The following is a 22,951-nucleotide window of genomic DNA, read 5'->3' as shown; positions in this document are numbered from 1 at the left end:
AGAGCTCCAGCCATTGTCTCTTACTGTCCTATTTACGATATTTTTAGTAGCAATCTCCACCCCTAGGCAAGAGTAGCACTTTAAGGTTTATTATAATTATCTTATTTTCTCAACAATAGGGCTCAAGACTTTAAAAAAAACAAAAAAAAAAACCCTGGGAAATTCTCAGTATAGTTCAGAAGCACTAAACAGCAATTTAGTTATGAAACTGGCACAAAGTTAGACAACATATTTTCAATAAAGTCTGTACTAAGCCCATAAAAATTAAATGTTTGTGAAAGTGTGTGTGAGAGATGTTGGGGGTGATACAGTCCCAACCATGAAGGACTGAAGGCAGAGAGGCTGTCACACTAGAAACAAATAGAGAAGAGCGGCGAATTGAGGGTAATGCACTGCCAAAAGGTACATGTGATATGCTCAGGATCTCAGAAGTCAGTTGTGAGTGGGGAGGCTCCATTCAAGAAGGCAAAGGGATCACAGATCAACTCCGAATAAATGGTACAATGGAAATGGTGGAAGACAAGGCTATTGTGGGCATAGCAAATTATTGTAAGTAATGTAATCACTTACTCTGTAATGTTATGTTACAGCAAGGCCATAATATGCTATTTCATGATATAAAATTGGTTTATATTCCCACGTTTTCCAACACTGAAAGACATTGTTTCCAAGCTTGGTAAGATTGAGGTATCAAGTCAGCCCTTAAAATTTTCATAAATTCTGACTCACGAGGCATGAATCTGTGCATACATATACATGGGCTCACACCATTAAACACCCACGGATATGCCCAGTGAGCCGATACGGTGAGGAAATCCCAGAGTGGCTCATGACTAGGCTCACTACAAAACATTCAATACTGTGGAGGAAGAAAATACTGAGATCACAGCTCAAAGACTCATCTTACCTCACACACAGTTCATCAGCCACCATCCTGGTGAGTCAATGCAGGGGACAGAATAAATTAGTTGTTACTATTGACTTAAAATAGCTTTCCATCCTAACTGATCAGTTAACAGGAAACTTGGAAGGCTGCATAAGAAATGGTCACGAAGTTTAACAGGTCCTGTTCCTGCCCCAGGAAACCTAGGTCGCCCTATAATTGCTCAGGATACCTCACAGGTACTTACTTATTTATATTAATGCTACAGGTACTTATTTATATTAATGGCATCACTGTTGATGGCAATGGTGAATTTTAAAAATACATAAATTCTCAATGAAATAAGAAAAATTCATAAGTATATTGCCAAAGTATATTGTATTTAAGTTGATAAAAAGGGTAATTTTTTTTAGAAGCTAAAAAAAATGAACACCAGCCCTGGCCAGTTAGCTCAGTGGGTTAGAGCGTCATCCCAATATGCCAAGGTTTCCAGTTCAACCCCAGGTCAGGGCACATACAAGAATGAACCAATGAATATATAAATAAGCGGAACGATAAATCGATGATCCTCTCCATGCCCCCCCACCCCCGTTCCTCTCTCTAAAAAAAAAAAAAAAAATCAATAAAAAATAAAAAGAACACCAGTGACATGTTCATACATATTCATAGAAATAATTTCTCTCCATTAGCAATTGAACAACTCTGCTAACATATGCCCATGAGTCCCAGCAGAATGTGGTCCCTTCCCTTCCTATAATCCCCAAACCTCTGGGAAAAGGAGCTTTACGGAATTTGAGTATGAACATACAAATTTAAGTGGGATTTGCCATTGGAAGGAAATATTGAGATGAATCAGATAAAAAACAACAGTATAATCCGTTCCAGTCTCTTCAGCAGAGTGCAGTGATCATGTGGTTTGCTTGCTCTGTCTCTCCAGTGCCCAGCACACAGAGAGGCTCAAATATGCTGAACATATGAAATCACCTCCAGCCAGAAGAGTCTGGAGTCTTCTTATCCATTTCTGTGTCACTTCTGGTAACAGAGTGCTGCTCAAGGCAGAAAGATGGGCTGGCTGGTACTGGTAATGATACTTATTATTATATTCCTATATTATAGAATCTAGAGGCCCAGTGCACAAAATTTGTGCATGGGGGGGGTGTCTTTGGAGCCCTGCTTGCACCCTCTAACAATGCGGGACCGCTGGCTCCTAACCGCTTGCCTGCCGGCCTGCTTGATTGCCCCTAACCATTCTGCTTGCCTGCCTCATTGCCCCTAACTGCTCGCCTGCCTGCCTCATCGTCCCTAACCACCTCTGCCTGTCTGCCTGATCACCCCTAACCACTCTGCCTGCCTGCCTGATCGCCCCTAACTACCTCTGCCTGCCTGCCTCATTGCCCCTCATATTACACTTTTATTATTATAGATAGTTGCCTTGCTCCAAGTTGTAAGGACCTGCTTGTCTTAGAGATAGAAAAGTTTTAATTTTTACTCTTGATTATGGCAATTAACTAACACAGATGGCCACCAAAAAGGTGACTTAGCAAAGGGTGTATAGCAAATGGTGCTGTTAAGTCCTCTTCCGTGAAAACGTGCATGTCGTGCATTGTATCTCCCTGGGTACATGAAAGAGTGAAGTTTCTCTCTGTCTTTGCAATCCTATGAGCAAACTGTGTGAGACCCCAGCCCAGTTTGGTTTGGTGCTCACAGAATAATAGAGGTCTTTTTTTTTTTCTTTGCTCCATTGGTGATTTCCTAGAAGTTGCAGGATATCTTCCTTTTAATTTTTCATCAACACTCTGAATTATGTCTCTCACCTTTGCTTTCCCTCCATCCCCCACCCACAACAGTAACTTGCTCCAGGCTCACTTCGCTCGAGTGTATAGGAGATCATGCAATGCGTCCGCCACCAGAACCACGATTCCCAGCATTCCTGGTGCTCCCTGCGCTCTCAGCTTCCGCTTCCGGCCCGAGGCTCCTCCCCTCCCCTCCCTCCATGCAGCTGGGGTGCGGACTCTGGGCTCGTGTTGCTGGGGCGATGCCACCAGCATCCCACCCGGGCCACTATGTGCGCCGCCATCTTTGTCATGGAGTGACGGTGAATGTACATATTACTCTTTCATTAGATAGGATATGACTTTTAGGAATGTTATCATAATAATTATTACAAAGTTGGGATGATTGTTGTAAAAATGTAACACAGAGACTGGTAAAAAATATATACAATCCTAGAATTCTGCCTCATGGGTGACATTTTTGGTATATTTTGTTCCAATACTTTTCTGCATATATAATTATTATATATACATGATATATATTCAGGGTAGGGCAAATGTAGGTTTTACAGTTGTTTGTATGGAAAATAATGCAATAATTAATAAATAATCAAAGAATAAACTCTGTTTTGCATACTCACAAATGTAAACTTACTTTGGCCCCACCATGTACATATAATGCTTATTATTTAAATAAAAAGATTATAGTGCTGCAAACCACCTTCCTTATGTACGTAATAAGCAAGTTTTCCCAAACTATTAAATATACTTGAACATGTGCTTTGCTTGTTGCCATGGCTCTTTATGGGTTTAACAAATTATTAAAGCCATTCTCCAATTCATGATTTTGGGAGTTTAGGGGGAAAGAATCTTATTTTTTATAGAAAAGAATATTTTTCCTCCTTTCTGAAAAGCTGCTCATTTATGTTTCTTTTCTGACAACATTGCTTAGAACTTCCAGAAGAAGGAAACCACATTTCAATAATCACAGCTAACGTCGTCTTTGACATTTCTGACGCGTCCACACTAAAAGGTAATTGCAAAGTAAGTATTAGGATCTATTAATAGAATACTTTTAAGTTTGTTGTGTACATTCACAAAGCCAAGTTTATGTATACACTTTTCTTCCTTTCTAGAAGACAAAGCCTTTCATCGTAAGACCACATTTCAAATGTCAAAACCTATCATTTCAATTTAAAAATAAATGCTAGCAATCACTGAAACTAGGGCATGCTCCAAAAATTAACTTGCAGCTAACAAGAACAAACAGTTCTGAATCAGAAAATGGTGCCCCAAGAGGAAAGCCATCAGAGCACCTTCTCCCGGCACTCAGGACGAGGGCAGGCCTCACTGCCAGTGCCCCCTAGTGGCCAGTCAGCTGGTCAGTCTCACCTGCAGTGAACTACCACTTAGATAATTAGGAGTCTATCTGTTACCAGGAACAAGGTCCTATCACAAAGCACTGTTGGGCAGCTTCAAGAAAGAAGCAGAATATTTTGTTGAGAATTTTGGCATCTATGTTCATCAGGGATATTGGCCTGTAATTCTCTTTCTTTGTGGTGTCTTTGTCTGGTTCTAGTATCAGAGTAATGTTGGCTTTGTAGAATGAGTTTGAAAGTGTTTCTTCCCTTTCCATTTTTTTTGGAAGAGTTTGAGGATAGATACTAATTCTTCTTTAAGTATTGGGTAGTATTCACCTGTGAAGCTATCTGGTCCTGGGCTTTTGTTTGTTGGAAGTTTTTTGATTACCGCTTCAACTTCATTGCTAGTAATTGGTTTGTTCAGAATCTGTTTCTTCTTGGTTTCATCTTGGAAGGTTGTGTATTTCTAAAAATGTATCATTACTTTCTAGGTTGGGACTCTGTTGGCGTATTATTGTTCATAGTATTCTTGAATGATCCTTTGTATTTCTGTGGTGTCCATTGTAATCTCTCCTCTTTCATTTTCCAACTTCATTTATTTGTATTCTCTCTTTTTTGCTTGATTTCAATTTCATTTGTCCTCTCAAAGAATCAACTCTTAGTTTCCTTAATCTTTTCTATTGTTTTTATTTTCTATTTTATTTATTACTGCTTTGATCTTTATTATTTACTTCCTTCTGCTTACTTTTAGTTTATTTCCAATAGCCAAGATGTGGGAGCTATGTAGGTGTCTACTAATAGGTGAATAAATAAAGAAAATGTGGTGTGGACACACACACACACACACACACACACACACACAATGGAATATTACACAGCAATAAGAACAAAATCTTGACATTTGTGACAACATGGATGGATCTAGAGGGTATTATGCTTCGTGAAATAAGCCAGAGAAAAACCAATACCATATGTTTTATTCACTTATATGTGGAATCTAAAGAACAATATAAATGAACAAAATAAAAACAGACTCAGAAACAGAGCAAAGGGATAATTATCAGAAGGAAGGGGGGTGGGAGGATGGGTGAAAGGAAGGGGACTATAGTCAACAATATTGTGGTAAGTTTACAGGGTGACAGATGAATACTAGACATAGTGGGGCGATCACAGTGTAAAGTATAAAAAAATTGAATCATTATATTGTACACCTGAAATTAATACCACCAATATAAGACTGCATACCAACTATACTTAAATAAAAATAAAATTTAAAAAAAGAAAGCAAAAATAAAACAAAATCGAAAAAAATCCTGAGACAAGTCTTTTTTGCAACTCATCAAAAATAAGAATGAGTTTTCTAATTTATTCTGATGCAAGATCTTTCAGCAAAGGAGTAATGCAGTAAATGAATTGTGAATGGAGAAAATCTGAGTCACAAGAGACATTGAGGGAGCCAAAATAAAATTGGGAAAGAAAAGAAATACTGTTCCCAGACAGTGGTGCAAATGTAATTATTTCTGTTTTTAGTAAAAGTTTTATTTGAAAAAGAAAATAAAATTTGTTCTGTGTCACTCTTAATAAGGGAAAATAAGAAAGTAACTTACAATAACTTCCCTAAAGGATTCCTGGTCACTGATTGTCTTGTCTTCTACACATCCCGACTGATTCAAGTAGTGGTAGTTTTCTGGTACAGATAAATAAAACTCTTCTACGAAAAGGAGAAAACAACAATATCAATACTTGACTGGCCAGGATAAGACTGAATCTGAGTTTTTTACTTTTGTGATGTTAAAATCAAGTACATAAATAATTCTGTGCTTGCCCTAGCCAGTTTAGCTCAGTGGATAGAGCATCGGCCTGCAGACTGAAGGGTCTTGGGTTCGATTCTGGTCAAGGGCACATGCCCAGGTTGCAGGCTTAATCCCCAGTGGGAGGTGTGCAGGAGGCAGCCGATCAATGATTCTCTCTCATCATTGATGTTTCTATCTCTCTCTCTCCCTCTCCCTTCCTCTCTGAAATCAATAGAAATATAATAAAAAAATAATAATAATTCTGTGCTAATAGTCCCCTATTAAGATAAAGTTCTCTCTTAATCATCAGATAGGAAAAATAGAAATAATCTAATGAAACTAAATGGTATGATAGAAAATGTTACTGAAAAAAAAATCGATAAGGATCCTGTTTTGACTACTTTTTCTTAGAAATCAAATATTCAGAAAAAAAAATCAAATGTTCACAAATTAGCTCTCTTCGGGTATAGCTTCAAACTAAAACAGGTAGTAATACGTTATATATAAATGTTTTCATAAATACTCTTTACATCAGAAAAGCACCAAGATTCCAAAAACAAACACAAAACCCAAGATTTCCCTATTGATGACTTTCTCTGTACATTATTTGGCTCTGAAAGGAACTCAACATTGTCTATACTCTCATACATTTTGAATCAATTGGTGGAATATTGACAAAGTTCAAACAGACGTCTTCTCATGTCCTGATGGTTTTTAAAGGGAAAATGAGTGACTCACCTCTCTGCTCGCCCTCCAGCCCCGCCAGCAGTGCATAGAATACGTGGTAATTCCGCTCCCCAGGATTTTGCCTTACTACTCGGTTCTGTGGAAATAAATCAGATTTCTATTCAGAGATGTTTTCCCCTGCTTAATTAACACAAACCAATAATTTCCAAAAATTGTTATTGTGAAGGAAAACGTGAATTAAATCATGTCTACTTACTTTTTCTAATAAATCTTCATGTGAAAAGCAATGGCAAGTCAAGGAACAAAACCAGGATATGACCCGCTTAAGTACTCTCTCTTTTTCTGTTCTCTGTTACCTAAATAATTACAATCCCCCAGTCCGTTGACATTGAGACTTCCAGTGCCAAAACATAAGCCCTGAAAGCATAGACTATTTCACCGAAATCCAATTGTGAACAGCTGGGCAGAACTGATTTCAAACAACAGCTAATGTTTGATCAGAAATCCATTTTTTCAGATTATGGACATGCTATCAGAGAGTTCCAAAAGAAAAATGGTTCTTTATCCCCTAGAATAATTAATAGGTCAAACACAGTAATAATAGAGCAAAAACTGGATAGAAAAGAACCAGACAGAAATGTTTCATTCATATTCTTCATCCATCTTTATGACAAGAACAGTTTCTACTTGCGGAGTCAAATACTGTAGACAAAAAACAAAAAACTAAACGAAACAGGATACAATCTACAATCCTCCCGCCCTGAATATTTCCCTTCTGGCAGATGTTCAGCTGAACGAACTTCCCAAAGCGACTGGAGTTGTTGTTGTACACGGTCTTCGCGTTGCCGAAAGCTTCCATGATGGGGCTGAAAAGAAGTCAGGATAGCAGCAGTGTTAATGAGGACAGAGCTAAGACACAGCAAGGGCAGTCCCCACAGACGTCAAAATACACAAGTGCAAGAAAAATCTGAGTTCGAAAGGACCAACGATGGTTATGTTCCTTCACAGAAGAGCCAGGTTTCCAAAGCACTTGCTGAAATGGGTTTATCAAGAACATCCACCTTGAAGGAGAGCTCTCAGGGCTGCTTGTGAGAGTACAGGATGCTTCACTGAGTGAAGGAGGCCATGAAGGCTCATCCCTGCACCAATTAGCTTGGGCTTATTTATACCAGCCAGGGATTGCACAGAAAAAGCTCCTCTTGTAATTCTAGGAACTGAATAAAGCCCATCCTGAAAATTCTACCCATTAGTTGTGTCTTGGGAGTAACTTCTTTGGGTCGTCTCTAAGTGGTCAGGGGTCAGCCAACTTTTTCTATAAATATCCACGGGGGTCTTCATTACAGCTACTCAGCTCTGGCGTGATTGCTTGAAAGAAGCCAAAAATGAACCATAAACAAATGAGTGTCTGGATCCCAGTAAAATTTAATTTATAAAAACAGGCTGCAGGTGGATGATGAAAAACATTCTGGAGCTGGATAGTGGAAATGTCTGCACAGCCTGGTAAATGTACCTAATCCCGTACTTGGGAAAATATTTCAGGTTAGAAGTTTTATGTTATGTGCATTTTATTACAATTTAAAAAAATAAGCCAAAACCGGTTTGGCTCAGTGGAAGAGCGTCGGCCTGCGGACTGAAAGGTCCCAGGTTCGATTCCGGTCAAGGGCATATAACTTGGTTGCGGGCACATCCCCAGTGGAAGGTGTGCAAGAGGCAGCTGATCGATGTTTCTCTCTCATCGATGTTTCTGACTATCTATCACTCTTCCTTCCTCTCTGTAAAAAATCAATAAAATATATTAAAAAAATAAAAATAAAAATAAGTTTGGATGAAAAATAAATAAATAAATAAATAAAAACCACCAAAAACCAGCTGTAGGATCTGGACTAAGTTTGCAGACTCCTGGACTAATGTCTAAAGAATCTTCTGTATATATAAAAGGCTAATATGCAAAGTGTCCCCACGGGAGTTCGACTGGGATACTGGGAGTTCTATCACTCGCTATGATGTGCGCTGACCACCAGGGGGGTGATGCGGAACGAAGGAAGGCCCCGGCTGGCAGCTGGCAGCCACTAGAGACCCTATCTGTGCATGAATTTCGTGCACTGAGCATCTAGTAGGATCTATAAAAGTCTCTACAGGTTCTAAAATATTGTAAGGCACAAATCAGACTCTGGGCAACTGCATATTTTAAAGAAAATTCCAGATGATACCTCACCACACTTTCAAATTCATGAGCTCACTGCCATCGGATGGATCAGTGATTTTCTGCCACATGAAGCTACAAATAAGCGACCTGCTCCTGTGGCACTTCCAGGGGCAGAATGCAGAACAGAGGCTCACTTGTCTCCAGTGGCTGGAGGCGGAAATTCCTGCTGATAACAAGGCCTCCAAAAAGCCGGTCAAGGACTCTGGTAGAAGGAGGCCTCCCCAACTCAACCCTGGCCTAAGGATGGAGAGTCAGGTTCTGTTGCTTGGGTTACTAGAAATTGCTATATGCGTGTCAAGACCTTTCCTTGAGGAAAGAGAAGTCCAAGAAAGAGAGGAAACAGACCCACTAGTTTTAACTCCTCCTTTAAAAAGCCATACCGTGAGGAAAGTGAATCCTATTTGCAGGAAACGAGAGAGATGACAAAGAAATACCTGCTTTCAAGAATGGCTTGTTCAACACAGGACGTCTTCTCCTTCAAAGAGAGTTCCAAAGACTGTTGACTGATGACCGATAAAAACTTGAGGATCAACTTTGTGCTTTCGGTTTTACCTGCCCCGCTTTCACCACTGAAAGACAAAATGTGAAAGTTTGTGCTTCTATAATTTCTTTTACAAAAACCACCTTGGTCAATGTCACTGCAACCCATCCACTGAACAACTGGTGAAAGGTGGAAAGAGAGAACTCAAAATGCCTGTTTCAAGAGCTGAGTTGAAAGAAAGGAGAAGTCCTTTGTCCCACTGGCCTCAGAGGGCATATGAGGTCAACAGAACTACCTTTGCTAAGATAAGGTAATTAGATGGACGGTGCCCTTCGTGGGAGGGAAGGTCTACGAGCATATCCCAGACACCTCGACAGTGCCAGGCTGGTCACAGGCACTGGGTAAGACATTGTTAAATGAAAAAAAGCACATTATCAGCGTGTTTCTGGGGCATTTTAAGCAGGTAAATGTGCACAGAAATGCAATCAGTCATAAATATTATTGAGGGAATGAAATATGAACCCTCAAGTACTCAACCCACACTAAGTCACTCTATTCCCATGATTGTCCTAAGTGGGAGGCAGCAGCTAAGCTTAATCAGAATTTAACACCAGATCTGTCTGCATCCAAAGTCCTGGAGAAGCCCTACTTTAATGCTGGTTAATTAAGGGAAAGGGAACAAAGCCATGCAGGGGTGGGGGGCGGTCAATGGGAAAGAACTGAGTAAGGTACAAGTTGTGTCTTAAAGGACTGGCAAACACCAGCCAGGCAAAGAGGAAAGGGGAAGGACTGGGTTTAGACAACAATGTGAGCGAGAGCACGGAAGTCAGATGAGCTCGGAAAGGTCTACGAGGGAGTGCGGTTCTGGTTAGGTCAGCAGGACTGAGTAGAAGTGGTGGAGCGAGGGAGCCAAAGGATCGAGTTTGACCCTTCAGAGGCACCTGCATGAGACGGAAGGCAAAGACAGCGCATCAGAGTCGCTCTGGAGTTAATGCTCCAGGAGAGAGGGTCCCTCGGAGAGATCAGCTGCCATAACCCTGAGGTGGTAGTTCCTGGACAAGTCCAGCTGGCTGGAGACGGAAAGGAAAGTATGGGGATGGAAGGGATTTGAAGGGGAAACTTAATTTTGTGTAAGGCACCATGCTCGGTACAGTGGGAAGAGCAGAAGTAGTAAAAAGGCAGAGAACTTACAAAAAAGGTAAACCCAGGACATGAATAACAGTACAGCAATGCCACCGATATCACAAGGCAGCATGCTGGTAATTGCTAAATGGGCGACATAAACAGATGAGCTCCACGTAAGTTGTAAAGAAGTGCTCTTTGAGTGCCAAAATCTAAGAAGTTATCATAAGAGAGGAATGTTGCTGAACACTTGGTGAATGATTAAACACGTGTAATAAAGGAGAGGAAATGACTTAGAAATGACACCTCTGTGCCCTGCTGGGTGCCACGGGCCCATGGGGCATCTCCACTGGTCCAGGCCGATTGCAGTCATTCCATTCCCTTTGTCCGCTGACAAGGACAGGCACCAGCATTTCAGCCAAAGAGACTGAAAGTGAAGTGTGTGCTGAGGGCTCCTGGGGAGGGCTAAATGCACACCAAAGAGAACAGGCAGAAATGCCCTCCCACCCCCTGCTGGCTGGAGACGAGCACCTGGGAATCCACACCTACCTTGAGAAAGTGAAAGCCAGCGGGAGTGGCTGAATCCACAACCCTGAAACTGCCCTGTTGTCTTGTCTGAGATAATAAGAGCCATGCATGCTAAGCCAACTGTGGTTGGGTTTTCTGTTACCAGCAACCAGAATCTCCCCAGCATGGGGCTTAGCATTCGCCTTCCCGTAGCTGGCACCTGCCCAGCCCTGTGGCTGGCAGACCCGAGCTATTCAGCAAGGATGCACTGAATGAACAACACAGAACCCAAGAGAAAGTTACAAGAAGAGATTTAAATAATTCCTGATAGTAAAACACACACTCACCTCTCTAGTGGTTGTTGATCATTAAATTATGTTTAAAAAACAAACTCAAAGGCATGATTCTCTAGTTAAAACATGTGAGGCAGAAATAACGTCACGTGTTCCGCAATCTCACTCTCCATGCTCCAGCACACAGAACAGACAACATTTGCACCCCCCTGTTTTAAGGACAGCAATCAGTAACAGGGACCGAGTTTGGCCAACTGAACAACGGAGCAAGAGGGACATGTGCTGCTCCCATGTCTGGTGGCTAACACCCCTCGTGGTCCTCTGGACTCTACCTGCCACCCAGGTGCCCTCAGGAATAACACATCTCAAAAACAAAATAATACGGAGTCAAGTTGAGTTTCTCAGCTTCCCATGTAGGAATGGGAGATGAGTAAGAAATACACCATGCTTGCCCTGACCGGTTTGGTTCAGTGGATAGTCGGCCTGTGGACTCAAGGGTCCCAGGTTCGATTCCGGTCAAGGGCATGTACCTTGGTTGCGGGCACATCCCCAGTAGGAGGTGTGCAAGAGGCAGCTGATGGATGTTTCTCTCCCATCAGTGTTTCTAACTCTCTATCCCTCTTCCTTTCTCTCTGTAACAAATCAATAAAATATATTTAAAGAAAAAAAAAAGAAATACACCATGCTCATGTTATACCCCTGAGATTTGGGGGCTGTTTGTACAGCAATCAGCCTACCCTGACGAACACAGCACAGCAACAATACAATCTCAGAGAAGATATCCTTCAAACTGGACAGCAAAGACTTGGTAGAGAAGAAAACCCAGGACATTCGCGGCCATTAACCAGTCCCCGATATCGACCTACATCAATCTTCAGCCCCCCTTTTTCACATTGGACCACATTTTCTGCAAGTGTCTCCTTTAAGTACACCTGTTTGGGTTCATCTGGGTGAACGTGGAAGAAAAGTAAAGCTGAGGCTTACGCCATGCTCTGCAAGCTCTCCACCTTGGCTGCACACTAGATTCCCCTAGTATGCGCCAATCCTATAGGGGAGAACTCAGTCATCACTATTTTAAAAAGCTTTCCAGATGATTCTACTATGAAGCCATGTTTGGGAACTACGATTCACATAATTCTGACAGGACTGTACTGGGAGATGAGAACTGGTGGCTACTGTAAACAGGATTGGGGACAGGACATAAACCAGGCAACGAATAAAAATAAATAACTCACAAGTCATTAAAACCCAGACACATGCCTGATGGCTGCAGACACTAATGCCCAGTCGGCAGGACTCTGTGGGAGGACTCACTCTATACCTCCTCTCCACCTCCCACCCTGCCTACGACTTTACCGTTCCCAACGAAGGCAATTTATTGAGGGTAAACCAACACGATCTTTGAAACAATGGAAGAGCACCCCTCCATGCCTATTCACATGCCTTTTATGCCCTACGGTCTGGGCCACAGTCATAAGCAAAACGTCCACAGACACTGTTTGTCTATGATCTCAAAGCAGAAGCACAAATGATGGTTAATACTGTCAAACAGAAATCTTAGATGGGAGAAGCCATCATTTAGATGGAGGGTAAGGGTTCCGTAAAGACCTCTCTGGGAAAATGCAAAAATATGCTCTGCGATTAACTGGGTGAAAATGAAGAGAGGGAATGGAAGGCGAGAGGAGGGGTCAGGATTTCAGCCAAAGGGAAAATATAACACCAAAAAAAAAAAAAAAAAAAAAAAGGCAAATTAACAAGACTAACTGAACCCTCTGGTTCATTTCGTTTTGCTCACTTTGCACCCTGACTGCCCTATTGCTTCGATTTCAGCCTGCGGAGCCTTTTCTACCACGGGCAAGTTGTGACTCACTTATTCCACCCCCTCCCTTACTCCAGCCACGTAAAACAGTAACTCCTGCAGCAATTACGATGTTATTTCACCTTCACTTGGAGCAAACATATCACTTACATCTCTAGTCCTACTCTTTTCTCCTTAGCCCAGGGCCATTCGAGTCCTAACCCTTGACGCCAACTCGATTGCAAACAGAAACATGGGCTTCGGCGAAAACACGTTCACCCAGATGAACCCAAATGAGCTTATACTGTACAAAGATAAGCGTGAAAATGGAAAAACAAAAAAACAATAACCCAGAGTACTGACATGGGCCTCGCAGGCCGTATCAAATGTTTTCAGAATTTTATCACTGGCAGAATGGGAAGTCACAAGACTGGTGTTAAGCAGGAGAGGGTCATGACCAGGTTCAAGGTTTTAAAGAATCACTGTGTAGAGTACGGAGTGTGGAAAATGGATGGAGGGAGCAAAGGAGGAAGTGGGAAACAAGATGTGAGAACAGATGAGAAGTGAGGCCCAGGACTGCGGAGGGAGAAAGGAAGAAGGGCTGGGGGCCCCTGGTCAGGAGGGGTGGTTTTAAGTGACAGGGAGCATGGGAATGACTCCTGAGAGCCGGGAGCTTGCTAGCATGACCTGGGCGTTGGTAACACAGGTGTGCACAACTGGCAGCACTCATCAAAGTGTACATGTAAAAGCAACATGCGTTGCTATATGTAATTTTATGACTTCTTGATCTCAGGCTTGGGATCTCCAGAAAGGAAAGGCCACTTGCTGAGGATGCAAAACATGAGAGGAGAAACACACTTCTGGGAGAAAACGAGGATGGATGTAGGACATGGCACCCAAGAGGCCTGTGAAACATCTGTGATGACGCCTCAAGGGCTCATGGATGTGTGTCTGGAGCTCAGAGGAGAAACTGACGTGGGAGGTGTTTCAGTCTGCGGTCATGAAGATCTGAGAGGAAAGGCAGGTGTTGGAAGAGGAGAAGGTGGAACATGACTGAGGGGAGGCGTGCCCACAGAGCCAGGAAGGAGCCCCATGGAGGAGATGGGAGGAACATGTGGTGTAACGGGCCGTGAACCAAAGGTGCATGTATTTTTTTTTTTTTTAATGAAACACACTAGAAATTTTGGATGATGATGCCAAACAGCCAAAGCATCAGGTCAAGCAGACTTCAGAGATGGAGTGAAGTCCCCGGGAGAGCAGGAGAGGGATCTCGACCACACAGGAAGGAATGGGCCTCTGCCACAAATGGGGCCCTTTAGCCACCCCACAGACCCATGGTCGGCAAACTGCGGCTTGCAAGCCACATGCGGCTCTTTGGCCCCTTGAGTGTGGCTCTTCCACAAAATACCACGGCCTGGGCGAGCCTATGTTGAAGAAGTGGCATTAGTAGAAGTTTAAGTTTAAAAAATTTGGCTCTCAAAAGAAATTTCAATCGTTGTACTGTTGATATTTGGCTCTGTTGACTAATGAGTTTGCCGACCACTGTCCCAGACCAGTGCAGTTGTGTCCCAAAACTATGGCCCCCAAATCTACTCAGCTGCCCATTTTTGTAAATAAAGTCTTATCAGAACACAGCCCGGCTGTTATTTGTGGACTATCTATAAACACTTTCATACCCCAAGGGCAAAGTTGAGCAGTTGGAACAGAGAGTCTCACCCACGAAGCCTGAAATATGTACACCCTGGCCCTTTGCTGACATCCAAAAACATTTCCGTCCTGTCAATCAAATCCCTCCACTCCACATGATCTTCTCAGAGTGTACATCCACCGCTCCCTTGCTTGTAGAAGACCAAGAAGACATCTGCATTGCCCAGAGGATTCAGTCCAAAGATCTTAGCAAGCAGGACAAAATCCTTAAAAGTTCGCTCGACTCTGTACCAGGAATTAGGATTCTGATCTGAAACAAACACTGGGAAACTCAAGTTCAAATTCTGTGTCTGTTGTTCATAGCTGGTCTCTTTAGCAAGTTATTCAAAATCTGAGCCTCAGCTTCCCCAAATGCCTGGGCTTTTCTGAGGATTACACACAAGCCTGTCTTCTCAATAAATATCAGTTCTCTCCCATTGTCTTTTCCCAGCTCCTTCATGCCCCTCAGCAAACCCCACAGCCTTAGAGGCATACCTTCCACTTCCTAAGTATCCTTGTTTGACCAAATATCTCTGTTTCTGCAAATGCTCTGTGTCCTTCCTACCCTTTCTGCTGGCTGTATAACCACATGGTCACATGTCACCTTCTCTGTGAAATGCTCTCTTGGCACCTTCACTGAGCAGCCATGTTTTCTATTACAGCATTTGGCAGGCTGAATGGAAATTATTTACATCAGTTTCTTCCCGTCCAAGTAGAGGTTCCTGAAGGGCAGTGATTGGGTATTCTTCTTTTTACATCCCCAAAGCCTAGCACAGGACCCTGAGGTATGACATGAGCACGAGGCACGTCCTGCACCTCATTCTGGTTGGTACCTTTCTGGTCCAGGGTGCAAGTTTTGTTCACTGTTCCAATTCAATCACTTCTAAATATATTACGAGAAAGAGAAAAATACCACACACCCAATTATCATTCCAGAATCTAAACGACAGTTAAGAAGAAATTGCTTTGGTTTTGGAAAACCAAAATATGCAAAGGATGAAGAGGTCCTAACCCAATAGTTGTTCCTTCTGTCCATCCTTTGATTGACAGCTGTTGAAGGCGGGCCCTCTGCCAGACTCTGTCCTGGACAAAGGTGAATGAGCCACAGCCCTTGCCTGCACTATGTCTCTTAAAAGATCACATATACTGAAAAGACCATCATTAACTAAACTCTGCCTGTCCAACACAATGTATGAAAAACTGAAGTCAAGGCAGAATGTAGTAGGTCAGCCAAGGTCAAATGCTGACCTCGTCTGTCAGATGAAAAAAGAATTCTCAAGTAAATTCTGAACTTATGTATTTAAAACGATAATAGCGTGAGCATTCTTCATTTAAATGTGCACAAAAAGTGAAAACTAGGCTTAACAGAGCGAGGTGAATGACCCTGACAGTAAGACCAACAAAAGAGGCTTGAACTAGAAGCTGAGAGACATGGCATTGACACCAACCAGCTGGGGACCTTGGCCAAGGGATGAGGGCTCATTAAGTGAGAGAGAAATTGATGTAGGAAGTTCTGTCTAGTTCTAAATAGGCTTATTTTGCAGCCACCAGGGGGCAGACTATGCCTGAGGAAATCTAAATAGGGCTCCAGTATCCTGCTATTTTTATTTTCATACTCAATTTTCTCTTCATTCCAATAGCCCCAGCCCTCACTTAAAAAACAAAACAACAAAAAAAACCTGCTGGAGAGAGCTATTAAAAGCCAAAATACATTTTAATGAGAAATCTATTTTGAAAGACTGTTTCCTGAGTTAATTTAGATAAATACAGTTAGTTTTTTTTCACATCAGCATGGCACAATGGGAGCTTTCTGTTAGGGATCCACTCCCCCCCTTCCCTTCCCCCACTCCCTCCACCTGACTTTTAAAGACCACAGTCTTCGGCATGAAAATGCCAACCCTTTTCCGTTTTATTGCATACACACACACACACACACACACACACACACACACAGAAATGCACAATGATCTCATTTGATTTTTCACTTTATTCCTAAGCTGCTCTGTCTAGCAAGTGATATATTAGTCATGCTCTCTCTTTTTTTTTTTCCACTTAAAGTAATAAGCACAAGCCATTATCAATGGCAAACATTCAGGTACCTAAGTGTGGAAAACAATTCGATCTTCTTAAAATAGATTAAGTTCTCTTTCTTTCTGTTAATCTTATTAAACTAGATTCTGTGACCTGAAATAGTGACCTTAAACCCTAACTTCTGAACTTTTGTGAAGTCATCTGAATGAACCCAGAAATAGTGCTTCTGTTTTTATATATGAAGCAAGTAGCTTTATTTTCATTAACTGTAAGTTATAATCCTGCATATTTGCTTAAATGAATAAATTGATAGTCCCTCTGAGTGGATTCCACAGCCCAGCACATAAGCACCAGTAAGGTGATGGAGAAAACGAGTATCAGCCCTTAAAGAAAGAGGCTGGGGGGGGGGGGGGGGGCGGGGGGATGAGAAAGGCACTGTTTTGTCGTTCATATCATGCCCATTTGTTACTAAAGCAAGGAGCCAAGAACTAGAGTTATGGGTAAAAACTGCCAGTGAGAAGAACACACCCTTGACAGTACTTTTCTGTGAACATATCCTACTGAACACCCACATCAAAGGGCTATGGGAAGGTTTCGATGAGCTGATGCCTGGAAAGCTCTTGGCACAGTGTCCAGTACACTTAATACTTCAGAAAAGAACAGCTGTCATTTCTTAGCCATTTTCGCTCAGGTACCACATAGGGTGGGGTAGCCCCTCGAGAAGATCCTTGGCTAGAGGCTCCTCCATTTCCCTTCCCTGAGGTTTCCAGGAAGGGCCTGCTCTAGCATGTCTGCCCCACCCCCATCCCCCACTCCCCACCCCATGCCCCACAGGACCAGGAGCACTTCTCTGACAGGCTGGCCTGCTTCTCGCCATCTGGAACTGGTTTCCCACAGGAACTGTGGCCACCAGTTACCTGCCTGCACTCTGACCAGGTGGGCTGTCTGTCTAATTTGGGGCTGCAATGTTAGCGATCCTGATCGGCTGGAAGTCTACAGCGGCCATATGGCTGTCCATCTGTCTCCTGGGCCTGACTTCCACTGAATCAGAAATCCGGCGGGTAGGTGGGATCTTATTTGTTGGCTTCCCCAAATGCACACACCCCTTTCCTCTTAAAATAATAGGATTATTTTGCCACAGGTTGGGACTAAAAAGCCATCTAAAACAGATGTCAAAATCTTTCCCGGCAGTTCTGTTGATACACCACTGATTCCCAGTAACAGCCACGCTCCAGGAGGGAATGCCTGGAGGAGAAATGAATGAAATGCCTGGGACTCCATGGAAACCCCACTGAAAGTGGCACGCAGCTCGGCATGGGACTCCACGGAAACCCCACTGAAAGTGACATCAGCTCGTCCTCCTTGGACACCTTCCAGGGGTGTGCTGACTGTCACCAGAACAGGAGCCCCATATAAACAATTAATAAGAAGGTCCAGTAAAGATGTCACCAGAATAAAGGTGACGAGCCATTTTGAATTAGTTAATAAAAACGAAGAAGTGTTTTTTTTAAAGAGACAGAATTTATTCCTTCTTAGACAGTTCCTAGTAATGAAGGTTTTGACATTGGGGCTTCTGGTGGTTTATTCCAATCAATGAGGAAGACTGAGCTGAAAGAGATTATGTCAAGACCCTACCTCCTCGAAAAAAAAACTAAATCCAATAAGCATGCTGTCCTATCATTTCCTAAACATATTAACAGCAGTCCCTTTTCTATAGCCAATTCAAAGGTACGGATTAGGAGTGTCCAGTTAAAACCACCGAAAAGTCTTCCATTTGGGAGAGCCATTTAGGGCAGTCACGCTGTATGAGGAAAAAGAGGCTTGCTCAAACCTGCGACATGCTGTCTAGCACTCTGGAGCATCAAACCTTCTCAGTGAAGAACTAGGCGACACCTCCTACGTCCACAGGAAGCGCGGGCCTCACAACTGGAATAAGCTGAAGAGTAATTCAGGCAAATTTCCAAAAAGAAACAAACGGAGTAATTGCTCTAGAGTGAGCGCCTCGTGTGTGTTGGAAGCTGTAGGGACCCAGCCATCATCCCAAACGGAAAGCTTCCCTGAGGCATCAGGCGCTTATGGGCTTTCTCAGCGGGCACGGGTGGGGGCCCGGCTTGGCGAGCGCTGCGGGCGGAGCCCCTGGTTACCTGATGAGGACGCACTGGTTGTCGTGGCGCTTCCACAGGCAGCGGTAGCACTCGTTGGCCACGGCGAAGACGTGCGGCGGCAGCTCCCCCAGGTGGCTCTTGCTGTAGCGCTCCATGGTGGCACGCTCGTACAGGCCGGCGATGGGCTTGTAGGGGTTCACGGAGGCGATGATGGAGCCGATGTAGGTCTGCAAGGACAGGGACACGGTTAGACACGGCCTTGGGGGGTGAGGGCTGGCACCGCCACCCCTGCTGGGGCTGGGCCAGAGGGCGTCTGCATGCAGCTCTATGTGGCACCATGGGGGGCCGGGGCCCGGGCCAGGGCCGGCCGGGGCGGGGCGGGGGCGGGGGGCGGGGGGAGGAGGGGGCGGGCTGCCACATGTCAGGGAATCCACTGAGTGTCCCGTAGGGGAAAGGTAATGTGTGCTCCCCACTGCATTCGTTTTTCCAATAACTTTTGGTACAAAATCTAGTCATTCTGCACAAACAAATGCAGCCATTTCAAAGAGGACTTGCTATGGAAGGAACACAAGAGAAAGATGGTGAACCAGCCCAGGCCCAAATCCCTGTCCCTGTGACCTCCTAACCCTGCCCTGGTCATGACCCTGTCCTCTCAGGTGGCTGCTATGAACGCAGGATTAAAGAAAGAACGAGAGAGGCAGAGGGGCTGGGGGAGGAGGGATGGAGAGTAATGGGTACAGAGTTTCTGTTTGGGATGGTGAGAGCATTCTAGAAGTAGATAGTGGTTATGGTTACACAACATTTCAAATGCTTTTTAAAAATTTTTAAATTACAGTTGACATACAATATTATGCTAGTTTCAGATGTACAACCCCATGATTAGACATTTATATAACTTACAAAGATCACCCCTATAATGCAAATGTATTTAAGGCACTGAACTGTACTTAAAATAATCAAAATGGTAAATGTGATTGTGTGTGTATTGAACCTCAATGTGTAAAAAGTAACAAGACTTTTTGAAAATCCTGGGTAGTCAGTAATTTCAATGGCTCCTGAGTGCCTGTCACTCACCTGGAACTGAGCAGACAGACAGGCGGACCTTTCTGGAACCAAAGCCAGGCCAGACATTAAGCTAAATCTTCAGAGCAGGAGGACAGGCCACTGAGCTATGAAACCGGAACACCTCATGCCCCCTCCGTATGGACATAAGCATTCGCTTGCACTTCTGCAAGATGCTACCGAAGTGTGGTTGTCTGGTTTCCAGTATCAGACCCAAGAGAAGAAGCCAATGAGAAGAGGGGGCGGCAGGGCCACCAGCCGGCTTTTATGGCACGCATGCAATGTGCCAAGGGGTTTAGGGGGGCAATGAGCTGAACTGTGCCCCCCATTCATGTTGAAGCCCTAAATCCCCACCAGCTTAGAATACGATTATACCATAGAGAGAAACACAGCCTTTAAAGAGATGTTGAAGTTAACCATTAGGGTGGGCACTAATCCAACCTGACTGGTGTTCTTACAAGAAAAGAGGTTTGGATACACAGAGAGGCATCAGGGATGTGTGTGCACAGGTAAAGGCCAGAGGAGGACACAGCAAGCTGAGGAGAAGTAATCAACTTCTGGGAAGTCATCAACTCCGCCAGATACCTTGATCTTGGACTTCCAGCCTCCAGCACTGTGAGAACATCAGCTTCTGTTGTTTGAGCCACCCAGTCAGTTACATTTTTTTACGGCAGCAGGAGCAGACTCATACAGAGGGCCTGACCCCTTTAACACTCACAGTAACCCTGGGAAGTTCAATGTATTACTATCCCTGAGTTTCCAATGAGGAAACTGAGGCATGGAGAGAAAATTCCATGGACGGCCACACAGCCAGTGAGTGGCAGAGGTGAGAAATGAACCCTGGCGACCTAATGCAAAGCCCACTCTCATTCACTGGCAGGCTGGGCAATGCAGCAGAGCGGGAGGAACGCAGGGAACACTAGACAGAAAGCAGGAAACATCCGGACAGCATCTGTACCATATTACAGCAATTTGTAATCATTTATATTCATGGTGACTGCCAGGAACATCAAGCAAAGGATCTACGTTCCATATAACTGTTCTCAAATGGAAGGGGGTCTGTAATGTGTTTTGGAAATATATTGAACCAAAAGAGGTTAAAAACATAAAAGGGATATTACCGTATGACCCAATGATTCCTCTCCTAGGTATATGCCCAAAAGGATTAAAAACAGGTACTTTAATAAAGACACAGCAGCATTATTCATGATCGCCTAAACGTGGACACAACCCAAATGTCAATCAAGAAGTGGAATATCCATACAATGGAATATTCACCACAAAAAGACCGAAGTACTTGCTACTTGCTATCTGCTGCAATGCAGATGAGCCTTGAAAACACTACCCAATTAAAGAAGCCAGACACACAAGTTCACAAATCCAGGAATAACAAGATGCATCATGTTCCTTAACCTTCATAAAAAGTTTTAGAGTACACATCTTCAGATGTCAACTCCAAGTGAGGAACAGACATGCTCTGGTGACAATCACAGACCACTGAGTAAGGGAGAGAACAGAGGCAACTAGATTTTCAGGGATGGGATAGTCTCTTTAGAGTTCAAATAATAAAATATGCGTGCTGTGGTTGACAGTAAATTCAACAAATGGACTCCCATATACCATAGCAAACAACGTACCCAACAGCAAACAACAGACTATGAACCAAATGCAATAATCTGAAATCTCTTATTAAGAAAAAGGAAAGAAAGCAAAGAATGTGTTAAATGTGTGTCTGGCTGGTATGGAGAGAGCCCCATTTTTGATTTTTTAAGATTATAGAAAATCTTGCTTCATTTAGAGTTAAAAAGGCCTCTCCATTGCAAGAAACTCCATTTAGTACCAGAGTAAACTAGGCTCTTAAAACATGAAGGCTCAAGGTTTACAATTTCACCTTCTCACTAATGACCTAAGTTATTTCTCAAAAGGCTTGTCACCGATTTTAAATGACAATTGAGTCTACATGTTCCCAAAACAACTTTACCTGACATTTATAATCGTGGGGCACAGAGGACGTACTACCTGCGTTATGACATCCTCACAAGTCCTCATTTGCTCCAAGGCAGCCTGGAGGTGGGGGCAGGGCAGAGGCGCTGTTCCACCTCCTCTGGCAGGTGACAAATGGGCAGAGGATGGTAAGCACTGCCCTACAGTCACAGCGCCAGGGACTGTTGTCACACTGCGGGTCTGCGTGACTGCCTTCACCACCCACCACACACAGAATGGGAATCACTCCAGATGCTTCCAGTCGCATCATCAGTGGCCAAAGCCTCCCCGTCCTTTAAGCTTCGCTTTCAGTAAACTCTAGAACATTTCCCTTTCCCGCCCTCTCCGCCGCCCTGACCTCATTTGCTTAGATTTCCATAAACGCCTTCTTCCTCGCTGATGTCCCACGTGGCCCTGTATGCTCAATCCAAGCTCCACACTTGACAAGTAACATTTGAAAACGAAACTCTCCTGCTTAAAACTCTTCATCCCTCCCATGACTCTCAGGGTCAACCACAGGAATATTCGAAAAGGGCGTCTGAGTGGCTCCAAGAAGGTGATAGGACACCCCATGCCCTACTCTATTATTCTCACTGCAGTTAAGGTTGGGGGGGGGGCAGGGGGGGCGGGGTTCAGTTCCTTGAGGGTCTTTAAGGATAAGGACTCATTGAATGTGTATTGCTTGTGCCCATGTGCACACCAAACAGCACTGGTGAACCTCCCTAAACACAAGTGTAAAGTAACATGGCAACAAGAGCAATAGTTCCTAACGCTTTATCCAAAGAAAGACATTGTGTGACATCTCAGAGGTCCATCAGCAACAATAATCACTGCCCAGACAAGAGATCTTATTTTCCCCACTACCTTAAATATACCACGTTGCATGAGTGATTTTGTCACTAAATAAAGAACAGATTCCTTGAATAAAGGAAGTTCAACAGGTAACAAAAAGTAAAGATGGCAACTGGGGAATGGAGGGGCAGGAGAAGTGCCCATAGAAAATTAAGTACCAAGGGAAGCAGAGAAAAGGTAGTACGGAACCCTGAGAACTAGGAGGCGACGTTTGTTGCTTGTACCATTTATCACTCTATAAAAAGTGTATCATTACTGCTCTAAAAAAGGGCCCTGATGACTTCGGTAGTTAAGATTCTAGGCACATGCAACACGAGGTGGGACCAGGT

General features: G+C 43.5%; 2 protein-coding genes across 2 annotated transcripts in view; both read right to left on the bottom strand.

Moving 5' to 3' along the window:
- Positions 1–6,555, bottom strand: part of MYO10 (myosin X) — a 96,138-nt gene extending 89,583 nt beyond the window's left edge. The window contains exons 1-2 of the mRNA XM_080679454.1: positions 6,548–6,555; positions 5,624–5,727 (exon numbers count right to left, since the gene is read on the bottom strand). The gene's annotated coding sequence lies outside the window, so the exon portion shown is untranslated. The remainder of the gene's footprint in view (positions 1–5,623; positions 5,728–6,547) is intronic.
- A 584-nt stretch (positions 6,556–7,139) lies between these two features.
- The window catches only part of LOC308253745 (unconventional myosin-X-like), a 115,089-nt gene continuing 99,277 nt past the window's right edge, over positions 7,140–22,951 (bottom strand). The window contains exons 4-6 of the mRNA XM_080679461.1: positions 18,765–18,952; positions 9,137–9,271; positions 7,140–7,362 (exon numbers count right to left, since the gene is read on the bottom strand). Coding sequence (XP_080535587.1) covers positions 7,152–7,362; positions 9,137–9,271; positions 18,765–18,952 — 534 coding nt within the window. The 3' untranslated portion in view covers positions 7,140–7,151. The remainder of the gene's footprint in view (positions 7,363–9,136; positions 9,272–18,764; positions 18,953–22,951) is intronic.

The sequence above is a fragment of the Plecotus auritus genome (genome assembly GCF_963455305.1).
Source record: "Plecotus auritus genome assembly, chromosome: 7".
In the NCBI taxonomy this organism is placed as follows: Eukaryota; Metazoa; Chordata; class Mammalia; order Chiroptera; family Vespertilionidae; genus Plecotus; species Plecotus auritus.
The sequence above is the reverse complement of the archived record's forward strand: the minus strand, read 5'-3'. Positions and strand labels throughout refer to the sequence as shown.